Consider the following 12,452-nt stretch of genomic DNA (forward strand, 5'->3'; position numbering starts at 1 on the left):
GCTGTGGAGGGCAAAGGAGGGAAATGGTGCCTGCCAACTCCTTTGTTCCTGGAGGGGTCTCCCTGTGATCCCTGCCTATCTGTGCCATCTGAGACGAGTAAATTACTCTCCCTCCCATCTGCCCCCAGCATTTTTCAAACTACTGCTTCCATGCTGTATCTTCCCTGGCTGTTTGTTGTGCTATCTCTTTAAGGGCAGGACTCCACTTCCTAACACACTCTGGGCTCTCCCAGAGCTGAGTCTTCTGATTTTTTTTAAATATAAGACTTTAAATCTTGCTGGTTATAAGAACTCACAAGGTTTGGTCCCTCTCACTTTCAGAGCCAAATGTTATAGGGATTCATCTTCCTCGGTGCAGGCTCCCAGATGTGACATCTGTTTTTTGCCCTTCTCCATGCCATTGGCTACCTACCCACTGCAGACTGCCATGGTCTATTTCATTCTCAAAGTATGTCTTCACCCTTGCTACCTCCTTCAATTTGGCCCTTTTTCTGTCTTCGGTTGTGGAGTTTGTTCTGGTCTTCAGGTCATTGTCTGGGTTATTTACATTGATGTGAATGTTATCTAGTTGTATCCATGGGATAAGGTGAGCTGAGGGTCCTCTTACTTTGCCATCTTCCCAAGCTCTCAATCTCTCCCTTTTAATAAGAATGTTTTATCCATTTACTTTTCATGTATTATGAATACAATTAGGTTTAAGTCTATTATCTTGTATTTGCTTTCTATTTTTCCCGTGTATTCCTTGTTCTTTTCATCTTTTTTTGCCTTCTGTTTAATTGAGTATTTTTGCAATTCCATTTTATATATTCTGTTTGATTTTTTTTGCTATAACTATTGTTTTATATGTTGGGGTTTATAAAATGCATTTTTAACTTATCATAGCTTATTCCTAAGACCTGTCCTCTGAGAGGTCTCATTGCCAGAAGCAACTCACTGAGCAACTCATTGCCAAGAGTTTTCCATGAAGCCCCTCAATTTTGGATGGCTGGAATTCCAAAATCTTGCTGCTTTACCTGGCCCCTAATAGTTGTTTTTTCAGGCGTTTTCCCTGTCTTATCCTATGCTTGCTTTGCTTATTATGCAGCCAAGACTTGTTCAGATTCCTAAAGTGCCTTTACTGTACAACTACTTCCTTTCTGATGCTCTTTCACAATTTCCAAATGCTTTGGCACTATCATTTATGGGTCTCTGTCTCCTCAGCTCAGTAAGGCCATCATGTTCTGCTTAGGCTCCAGCTGCATGGACTGTGGTTCTGAAAGTGCCTCTAAGCATAAAGTTAATGTGACCATGAAACCCACCTTATTTGCTTCCTTGCTATACAGGATTACATTCTGAACTGGCTATTATCCAATGTCTGAATATAGTTGTTCCATATTTTGTTTTATATTTGCTTCTAGCAAGAGAGCTAGTCCTATAGCAGTTACTTTATCAAGACTGAAAGCAGATGCAATAAAGTGACTTTAGTTTAGAGCATCCTCAATTAAGTGCTATATAGATTTACCCATTTTTATATTTTTCCTATATTGGTAATAGATAGCCTATTAAAGAACAAAAACATTAAAAAAGAAAAAAATGGGGCGCCTTGGTGGCTCAGTTGGTTAAGTGTCTGACTCTTGATTTTGGCTCAGGTCATGATCTCACATTTGTGAGATTGAGCCCCATGTTGGGCTCTGCGCTGGGCATAGAGCTTTCTTAAGATTCTCTTTTTCCCTCTCTCTCTCCCTTTTCCCCTCAAGAAAATAAAAAATAAATAAACTTTTAAAAATAAATTTTTGAAAGTTCTTTCTTTCTGTGCATTTTGAAAACATATATTAACATTGGTCCCTAAGGCATTAGCAAAACCACTTTTTGTAAGTACCAGTGGAAGATGACTGGCATTATTATTATTAATGAAATCAATCATCCTCTGTTGGGAAGAGAAGAAATAGTAGTATTCAATAACAGCTAGACAATAAAGTCAAGGAAAAAAGAAAATAACAAACACTACATTATTGATAGTGATGAGAAAAGTTATTATATTACCTTTGGAATTTCAGAAATAATTCAGGGAGAGGAATAGTTATTCTTTGAATAACTATAGGCACTCTGCTGTACAGTACATTTCTAGGACTTACTCATTTTACATAACTGAAACTTAGTATCCTTTGACTAATACCTAATTTGACTAATAATTACCTCCTTCCCCAAGCCCCTGGCAATGATCACACCACTCTGCTTCTATGAGTTTGACTATTTTACACAAGTGATATCATGTAGCATTTGTCCTTTTTTCGTTTGTTTTTTAACTCTTTATCCTTATGTATCTGGCTTACTTCACTTAGGATAATGTCCTCCAGGCTCATCCATGTTGTCACAAATGGCATGATTTCCTTCTTTTTTAAGGCTGAATAATATTCTATTGTATGTATATTCAACATTTACTTTATCCATTTGTCAGTGGACATTTAAATTGCTTCTGTCTTGACTATTATGAATAATGCTGTAATGAACATGGGAGTTCAGATATTTCTTGATTTCAATTTCTTCTGACATAAACCCAGAAGTGAAATTGCTGGATCATATGATAGTTCTATTTTTAATTTTTTGAGAAACCTCCAAACTGTTTTCCATAGTGGTTGTACAAATTTACAGTCCCACCAACAACGTACAAGGATTTTCTTTTCTCCACATCCTTGTCAACACTAGTTAACTTCTGGGGTCTTTTTTCCAACCCTTTTATAATAACCATCCTAATAGGGGTAATGTAATATTTCATTGTGGTTTTGATTTACACTTTCATGATGATTAGTGATGATGTACAACTTTTCCTGTACCGGTTGGCCATTTGTATATCTTCTCTGGAGAAATGTTTATTCAATTTTCTTGTCCATTTTAAAAATTGGATTATTTGCTTTTTTGTCATTGAGTTGTATGAGTTCCTTGTATATTTCAGATATTAACCCTTTATCAGATATATGGTTTGCAAATATTTTCTCCCATTTGATAGGTTGCCTTTTCATTTTGTTGATTTTTTCCTTTGCTGTGCAGAAGGTTTTAGTTAGTCTACTTTTCTTTTGTTTTTAATCTCACTTGTCTATCTTTTGCTTTTATTGCTTGTGCTTTTGGTGTCAAATCCAAGATCATTGCCAAGTCTAATGCCTAGAAAATTTTCCCTATATTGTCTTTGTAGAGTTTTTTAGTGTCAGGTCGTAAGTATTTTCAGTTGATTTTTGTATATGATATGAAATAAGGTCCAATTTCATTCTTTTGCATGTGGATATCAAGTTTTCCCAACACCATTTATTGGAAAGACTGTCATTTGCTCATTGTGTATTCTTGGCACCTTTGTCAAAGATCAGTTGACTGTACATGTGTAGGTTTATTTCTACATTCTTTATTTTATTCCATTTGTCTATGTGTCTGTTTTTAACCATTATTATCTAACATAATAAACATATTTTCTTGTGAACATTTTTCTGAAATTTAGAATATTTATTTAGAATGGATTCCTAGAAATGTATTTAGAAATTGGGATAATATTTGGGGGTATTAGATGATATTAGGCCTAGGGAACTCAGGAACTCCTAATATTAATATAGTACTAATACTAATACTAATATTCTAGTCCTGGTCATTCTTCCTTAGAGTTCTTTTTTTTTTTTTTTTTTTTTTTTTTTTTTTTAAAGAGAGAGTGCTAGTGAGGTAGAGAGGCTGAGGGGGAGAGAGAGAGAGAAAGAGAGAAAGAATCTTAAGCAGGCTCCATGCTCAGCACAAACTCCACCCAGGACTTGATCCCATAACCCCAGGATCATGACCTGAACCAAAATCAAGAGTCAGACATTCAACTGACTGAGCCACCCAGGTCCCCCCCTCCTTAGAGTTCTAGAAAAGAAACAAGAAACATGAAAAATAAGACACTGCTTTTTGTTAATTGCACTAGTCCCTAATGTCACTCAAATTCAGAACTCTGATTAGCCTGGGTTGGGGTACTCAGTCTCCTCTAAAGTCTTTCAAAATCTTCAACCTCCCTTACAACTTGAGGGGGACTTTGTCCATTTTATCAGTTCAGTACCATGAAGAAGTGAGAAAATAGAACATGCATGACCTTTTAAAGCACAATAACCGTAACCAATAGTAAATATGGACCAAGCAACACACTAGAGTATCACAAGTCAGATTATTCCTCACAGGGAAGAAAAGACTAGTAAAAAAAGAATATCTTCCTCCCCCATACTATTGAGAACTGGGTCAAAGTATATGAATATTTAAGTTTTAAAATATATTTGACAAAATTTTTTTCTAGAAAGATTGGACTAATTTTCCTACCCACTTGCATTGTACAAAAATGTCTTTTTTTTTCCTGCACCCTCATTATATGGTTAATGAATTCTGCCATTTATTAATTGTTTAATTTGGGGAATGTAGCTGAACTTTTCTGTGCCTCAGTTTTCTCATCTGCAAAGTAAGATTAATAGTGTCTGTCATGTGTTAAATGCCTGTCATGTGTTAAATTTTCAATAAACTACTAGTTACTATTTTGTGATGTGATTGTTTTGTTGAAATCTTAGCTAATTTCCCAAGTGAAAAATATATCCCTCATTGTTGTAGTTGTACTTATTTAGTTATAATAATATAGAGTATTTTTCTTAAATTTCGCAGCTTTGTATTTCTTCTTTGTAAGTAGTCTGTTCATGTCTTTGGCCCATTATTTCTTGGACTGAACAATTTTCATAGTGTTTTATATGTAATGTTAATGTAATAAGGTATTTTTTAATGTTTATTTATTTTGAGAGAGAGAGAGCACCTGAACAGAGGAGAGGAAGAGAGAGTGAATTCCAGGCAGGCTCCGCACTGCCTGATGCAGCTCAATCCCACGAACCATGAGATCATGACCTGAGCCAAAATCAAGAGTCTGATGTTTAACTGACTGAACCACCCGGATGTCCCTGTGATAAAGTATTTTAACTTTTGTTTGACATAATGTCTCCTTCAAATATTTTCCTCAGTTTATAGTTTATCTTTTAATCTTATTCATGATATTATTTTCTCACAGAAGTCTTTCAGTTTATGTTGTAAACTTCACGTTTTCCTAGACAGCTCTTGTGTCAGTCTGATCCTATCTAGATATCACAAGAATTTTAATTTATTTTTCCTGTTTTTTTAATTGTTTTACTTTTCATATTTTTCTCTTTAATTAAAATAGAACAATCCTTAGTGTATGGAATGCTAAGGCTTTATTTTTCAACCAAGAAAAATTTGTTGTTTTTTAAGAGGTCAAATTGAGTTTGATGCCTGAAAGCTGTTTCTCATCTTTCAAGCGTATGTTATAATTAAAGATGGAGTATTTTGAACAGTTAGTGGTGCAATTTTATGCATGATAACAGTGCTAACAGTATACACAGTCATTTTGTAACAGTATGTGTAGAGCCATTTAGTAAAGTCCACATGAAGTCTAATATCTTCATATCAGAATTAGCCAAGAAGGCTTTAACACTGTCATAGTTATCTATAAATAAGTGGCACTGTGAAGAAGAGTTTTGGAAGAAAATGAAGCGGATTTAAATTACAACCACCTAATAAGAATTACAATATTCTATTTAATATTAATTAGAACAACTTGGATAGCAAAAGGCTAGAAATATCCAATTTGCTTTATTTATTTATTTATTTTAAAATATTTATTTATTTTTGATAGAGAGAGAAAGAGAGAGAGAGAGTGTGTGTGAGCGGGGGAGGGGCAGAGAGAGGGAGACAGAATCTGAAGCAGGCTCAAGGCTCTGAGCTGTCAGCATAGAGCCCAAGGACGCCAGAGCTCCAATTTGTGAACCGCAAGATCATGGCCTGAGCCGAAGTTGGAGGGTTAATTAACCCACTGAGCCACCCAGGCGCCCCTCCAATTTGGTTTTAAACTAAGCCTTAAATGATACTCTTCTATAGGACTTGATGTCACAAACCGACAGTTTGTTCTTTTTATTTGTACCAACAGGTAAACAGACATAAATCTCATGGGAGAGGAAAACCAAACCTCTGTGGCTGAGTTTGTTTTCTTTGGCCTTTCACAGGACTTGAAGACCCAAATCCTGCTATTTACTCTTTTTCTCATCATTTATCTTTTGACTGTATTTGGAAACCTGCTCATCATCATTCTCATCTTCATGGATTCTCGACTTCACACTCCCATGTACTTTTTTCTTAGAAACCTCTCTTTCGCAGATCTCTGTTTCTCTACTAGCATTGTCCCCCAAGTGTTGGTCCACTTCCTTGTAAAGAGGAAAACTATTTCTTTTTTTGGATGTATGACACAGATAATTGTCTCCCTTCTGGTTGGGTGTACAGAGTGCGCACTGCTGGCGGTGATGTCTTATGACCGGTATGTGGCCGTCTGCAAGCCCCTGCACTACTCTACTATCATGACCCACCAGGTGTGTCTCCAGTTGGCCATAAGATCCTGGGCCAGTGGGGCACTAGTGTCTCTGGTGGATACCACCTTTACTTTCCAACTACCCTATCAAGGACAGAATATTATTAATCACTACTTTTGTGAACCTCCTGCCCTCCTGAAGCTGGCTTCAGCAGATACTTATAGCACAGAAATGGCCATCTTTGCAATGGGCGTGGTCATCCTCTTAGCTCCTATCTGCCTGATCCTTGTCTCCTACTGGAATATTATCTCCACTGTGATCCAGATGCAGTCTGGGGAGGGGAGGCTCAAGGCTTTCTCTACCTGTGGCTCCCATCTCATTGTTGTCGTCCTCTTCTATGGGTCAGGAATATTCAACTACATGCGGCCAAACTCCAAGACCGCAAAAGAGCGGGATAAAATGATATCTGTGTTCTATACAGTGGTGACGCCAATGTTGAACCCCATAATTTATAGCCTGAGAAACAAGGATGTCAAAGGGGCTCTCAGGAAACTAGCTGGAAGAAAGTCCTTTTTTCAGAGGCAGTGATCTCTGGGTTTGACTTTTAGAACTATGGTAACATCCTTAAAAAAGGTGCAGGCTTTTGGTAGGCAGTTATGAATTAGATCATTTCAAGAAGCATAAAAGTGAAGGACATGTTCCAAAATCCATGAATACTCCATGCTAAACTAGAACACAGAGGAGAAATAAAATGATAAAAAGTTAGGTTTTCTTGATTATGAAACACATCAAGTACTATTTTGGAGTTTGTGTTTGTGGTTAATTCAGCTAATATGGATGTTTTAAGCATGGTCACAATTGAATCTAAGAGGTTTAAACTGGATTATTTGAAGTAACATCTAATATGAGTTGCATACATGACACTAACATCGAAGACATTTCAGATTTAGATGTCCCAGTCATATAAATCTCCAGGAATAGGCTCTGATAGAAACAACCAATATATTTGGAAGAGTCTTTAATACTGGGATCATTCATGGCTCAGCATTTCAGCTTGTAAAATGGTACCAAAAGCAAAATACTTCCTAGTTCATGATGTTTTCTCTTGAAAGCTCAAAAAAAAAATGAGTTTTTTAATCTCATCATCCCAAATTTCATATTAACATAGACTATCAGAGTAAAAAGGGAATTTCACAGTCATTAATTCCAAACATAGGCCTGAGACTTAAACCAGTTTATAATGTTTCTATTGAGTAATTGTCCAGCATTTGCCGAAACAAGAATATATATCTCCCTACTCTCTTGGATTATTCTCTTTCATTTATACAGCTACCCTTGAACTAGATTGTGCCAACCCTCACATATTTGAAAATCTGCATGTAACTTTTTGACTCCCCCAAAACTTAACTTCTAATAGCCCACTATTGACTGGAAGTCTTACTAATAACATAAACAGTCAATCAACACATATTTTCTATGTTATATTTATTACATACTCTATTCTTACAATAAAGTAAGCTAGAGAAAAGAAAATATTAAGAAGAGCATAAGAGAAAATACCTTTACATCACTGTACTGTATTGAAAAAACTCCATATATAAGTGGACCCATGCAATTCAAACCTGTGTTGTTCAAGGGTCAGTTATAGATAGTTCTTAGCTATTACAAAGATCTTCCTTATGGTAAGTCAAAATCAATTTTCCTTTATGTTGAACCCACTTTCCTTAGTTTTAGTCCTAGAACAACTTTCATTATACTATACCACAATTCACTGAAGTCAGTTTCTATACTTGCCCAAATTCAATCCTCACAGCCAAACACCCAGTTGTTTCTTTAAATTTCCTTCATGTAATGTGCTTTGGCACCCTCTAACCATTCTGGTCAGCCTCTTTTGAAAGGGCCCTATTTACCCAATGAATATTTCTTCCAAAAGCAAAAGAGAAATTAGAATTTGAGGAATTGGAGTTTACTAATCCTAGGCTGACCCCTTCATAGGCTTAGATGCCTATAACCACATCTGACTGTGTCTCAACTTCTCTACAATGGTCAATTCTGGGGTCTACTTCAGGTTTCATAAACCCTTAGTCCAAACAATCTGTCTGACAGCGCTTTGCATATTTTTCCCCAACTTTTAGCCAATCACATGTCTAGAGGGGATTCCATGATAACCATTCTACAGTTACCATGGATATGAGTCAAGAACTACTGACTCTTCAGTAGAAGACCTCCCCAGTGACGTAATAAAATCTAGTAGCTATATTTCTTATTTCTTTCATTCATGCATCCATGCATTCATTTTAAAATAACTTATTGAGCTCTTATTTTATCATATCCAACTCTGATTGTATCCAATACATCCAGAACAATGACTGACACATAATGTGTTTTAATACACATTTTTGCATTTGTTACTATTCTTTTAAAATTACTGGAGGTGTACTACAATAGACAAACACCAATCTGGGTGTGAGGATCAGAGGAAACTCATTCAAACAGAATGTGCTAGTTGAAGTGATATAGACAAGGACAAAACACTAGTATGTGAAGTTGGTGACTTGGCTGCCTGTGATGATCTAAATGAAATCTATTTCAGTAACAGGAGGAAAAGTAAGACAATGTGAACAGAATATATGAACACTAATTTGGAGAAGTCTCACCATGGGGAAGAAGGAAGAAATAGGGGAGGCTGAGAAAGTGGGATTGTGAGATTTTTACTTTATTTTAGATTCCTAAGTCACTTCCCCCTTTTCCTTGAAGACTTTAAGCTCTGGATCACTGTCACTTTCCCAAGACACTACTCCTGTTATAGATCTTAGTTATCTAATTTTCACATAAAATCAAATATTCAAATATCTGTATTCTCAGAATTCCCTGATCTTCATTCCTCCAATGATCTCAGCCATTCGCTGCATGGTCATATCTTTAATATTGCCATTACCAATACTTTCCATTCCCACTCCAAATTCTGAAACCACAGACTCCTGAGCAAAATAAAATGGTTACTGTTTTAAGGCACTAAGTTTTGAGATGGTTTGTTACACAGGAATGGATAACTCAAATGCTGAGAGAATTATGCTCCCATTCATTCCATCAAAATAGATGCCAGTGGGAATTTTTCACATTACTAATAGAAGTTTATCTCTCTCTCTCTCTCTCAAAATGAACAAACCAACAAAAAATATGCTATATCTCCTGCTATAGTGAGAGGGAATAAATTGTCAGAATGCTTCTAAAGAAAAAAATTTAGTGCATACACCCCAAAATAATAATAAAGATAATATATGATTAGGGTTCTTAGTTGTAAGTAATAGAGACTGACTATGTGTGATTTAAGCTAAAAGGAAAAATACTGAAACAATGGTAATTCTGGTCCTGCAGCCAGAACTACAGGCCAAAATCCTGTCACAGAATGGGTGTCATGGGAACATCACTGCCGTTTAGCACTAGATGGCGCACTTTACTCTGCCAACACCATCAGCCCAGGCCCTGCAGAGGAAGCTGCTGATTCGCTGAGGCTGGAAATTGGGAGTTGGTGCTTCCTCTGCCACTGACAGAAAAAGAAAAAAGAAGTTATCTGCTGACAAGCACTACATCAGTCAGGTGATCAAGGTTAACAGCAATGTGATAAGTCACGTTGATATATATATACCCTTGAGATGATGTGATGGAAATAGCGCTTTATCTTTGTGATTGTCCTTCCCTAAACCCATAACTTCAGTCTAATCATGAGAAAAACATCAGACAAATTCTAATACATGAGCTTCCTATAAAATATATGACCAGTAGTCCTCAAAACTGTGAAGGTCATCAAAAACAAGTCTGAGAAACTGTCACAGCCAAGGAAGCCTTAAGGAGACATGACAACTAAATGTAATGTGGCATCCTGGATGAGATCCTGAATCAGAAAAAGGATATGAGGGGAAAGAAAAGAACAACAAAGAAAATCCAAATGAAGTATGAATTTTTGTTAATAAGATATCAGTGTTGATTTTCTTAATTGTAACAAAGATACCACAATAATAATGGAAGATAAGTGGGTATATAGGAACTAAGGGTACTTCTCAGTTTTTCTGCAAGTCTAAAACTGATCTGAAAAGTAAAGTCTATTTCTAAAAAAAGAAAAGAAATGGTTTGCTGTCCTTGCTTTTTCATGTCACTAGCTCTTAATTCAGTCTAGACTGAGTGTATCTAATTGATTGAGTCCAAGTTACATGCTATACAATAGCTGCAATTAAGGCAAAGAAAGTGAATTTCAGGTGTATTCAGCTTCTGTGGAGGCAGACAGGTTGTTACTAGCCCATGATTCACAGAAGGCCATAAATATGGAAAAGGTACTCAAATGATCAGAAGCCAAAAATTGACAAATATCCATTACCCATGGCCTATGAAACCAAATCACCCCCACTAATGTCTTGACAACCTATACATTCCAAACTGACCAGTATAACTCATAATGTACATAACACAACATTATGAGAATATGTAGAATACAGAATGTTGAGTGAAGAACACAGAAGAGTTGAGTGAGCTTAGAATAGGGAATGCTTCTGTTGGGCATTAAGACAGTCCTCATCTGATTGTGTTTAAATTTTTTTTTTTAATGTGTATTCATTTTTGAGAGACAGGGCATGAGTGGGGGAGGGACAGAGAGAGAGGGAGACACAGAATCTGAAGCAGGATCCAGGCTTCGAGCTGTCAGCACAGAGCCTGACGAGGGGCCTGAACCCATGAACTGTGAGATCATGACCTGAGCTGAAGTCAGGCGCTTAACCGACTGAGGCACCCAGGCACCCCTGATTGTGTTTACTAATGTGTTCCCTACTGCTAGTACAATGTCTGTACTAGTCACATATTCTCAATAAAAATTTGCTGAATGAATGTGTGGCCTAGGAAAAGTGTTGATTTAAGTTTTCTCTGTATGCTGAATTAGGTTCTAATTCAGAAGACCTAGATTTCATGATGCTAGAAGGAAATGGAGTCTGTAGCAGACAACTGTATGAATCTTAAGGATCAAGTCCCAGTTAGTTTTACCTTCACAATAAAAGTCATATATTGCAAGAACAATCATAAGATTGTTCCATTAAAAAATATCTGGACCTGGGGCACCTGGGTGGCTCAGTCAGTTAAGCAACCAACTCTTGATTTTGGCTCAGGTCATGATCTCACTGTTGGTGGGCTTGAGCCGTGTCAGACTCTGCACTGGCAATGCAGAGCCTGCTTGGGATTCTCTCTCCCTCTCCATCTCTACCCCTCCCCCTTCCCCCCCCCCCCCCGTCTCTCTCTCTCTCTCAAAATAAATAAACTTTAAAAAATAAACTAAAAAAACCTTCAGTGAGGTGACTGCAACCTGAAAATTACCCTATTCAATTAGAGAGCAATGTCAGTGTTTCCGTGGACCTCTGAAGGTAAGTGGCCAGAAACCTCATATCTATGAAAGGTATGAGAGGAGAAAGGCTGGTCCTTCTCCTTCCTACTTTGTGCTTTTTCCATTTCTCTGCTCTTTAATCAGCTATAGATTATATTCGAGCCTATTTACTGGCAACACTTACAAGTTAAAATTTTGGTTTTGCCTAGCTAATTTAATGTGACTTCCATAAAGGTCAGCCTCATTGCAAACAATTCATAGCACACACCATACCCCCAATCTTGGAAAATGTCATTCCACAATTCTGTCAAAACTTACTAATGGCTCTCTAAGTATTGAAACATTGAGTGAATAGCAGTGATGCAAATATGAAGTGATCTGAGCTTGGAGCTTAGCTTTGCCAGATTTTAGTTTCAACAGATTGGGGAATGATAATATCTACCTTATAGTGTCGTGGTGATGAGTGAGATGATATTTATAATTTGCTTATGATAGTAGTGAGCACAGAGGAGGTTGGCAAAAAAAATATCTAATTCCCCTTTTGTTTTATTTTGGTCAATTCGTGCTCTAGATGTAAAGCTCCTTTTCTGGGAGGCTCTCCCTGATTTACTATTTTGAGTTCTTCCTTTGGGGCTCAATCCTGGGCCCTTTCATTTTAGTATTTTCTCCTTTTTGTTCTTTCTACAATGTCATCCTCACTCATAGTATCAACTATCATCTACCCAGAATTGACACAAATTTTACAC

General features: G+C 36.8%; 2 protein-coding genes across 4 annotated transcripts in view; both read left to right on the forward strand.

The window, feature by feature from the left end:
- The first annotated feature begins 5,969 nt into the window (after positions 1–5,969).
- On the forward strand, positions 5,970–6,929 carry LOC102957890 (olfactory receptor 2D3). Its single transcript, XM_007083281.2, has one exon. The coding sequence runs from the start codon at positions 5,985–5,987 to the stop codon at positions 6,927–6,929; it is 945 nt and encodes a 314-aa protein (XP_007083343.2). The 5' UTR covers positions 5,970–5,984.
- Positions 6,930–9,686: 2,757 nt separating this feature from the next.
- ZNF215 (zinc finger protein 215) overlaps positions 9,687–12,452 on the forward strand; it is a 32,264-nt gene continuing 29,498 nt past the window's right edge. For 2 of the 3 annotated variants that reach the window (XM_042958866.1, XM_042958863.1), the window contains exon 1: positions 9,687–10,295. The gene's annotated coding sequence lies outside the window, so the exon portion shown is untranslated. The remainder of the gene's footprint in view (positions 10,296–12,452) is intronic. The other variant, XM_042958864.1, reaches the window with a different exon arrangement.

This window comes from Panthera tigris, chromosome D1 (assembly GCF_018350195.1).
Source record: "Panthera tigris isolate Pti1 chromosome D1, P.tigris_Pti1_mat1.1, whole genome shotgun sequence".
Lineage (NCBI taxonomy): Eukaryota > Metazoa > Chordata > Mammalia > Carnivora > Felidae > Panthera > Panthera tigris.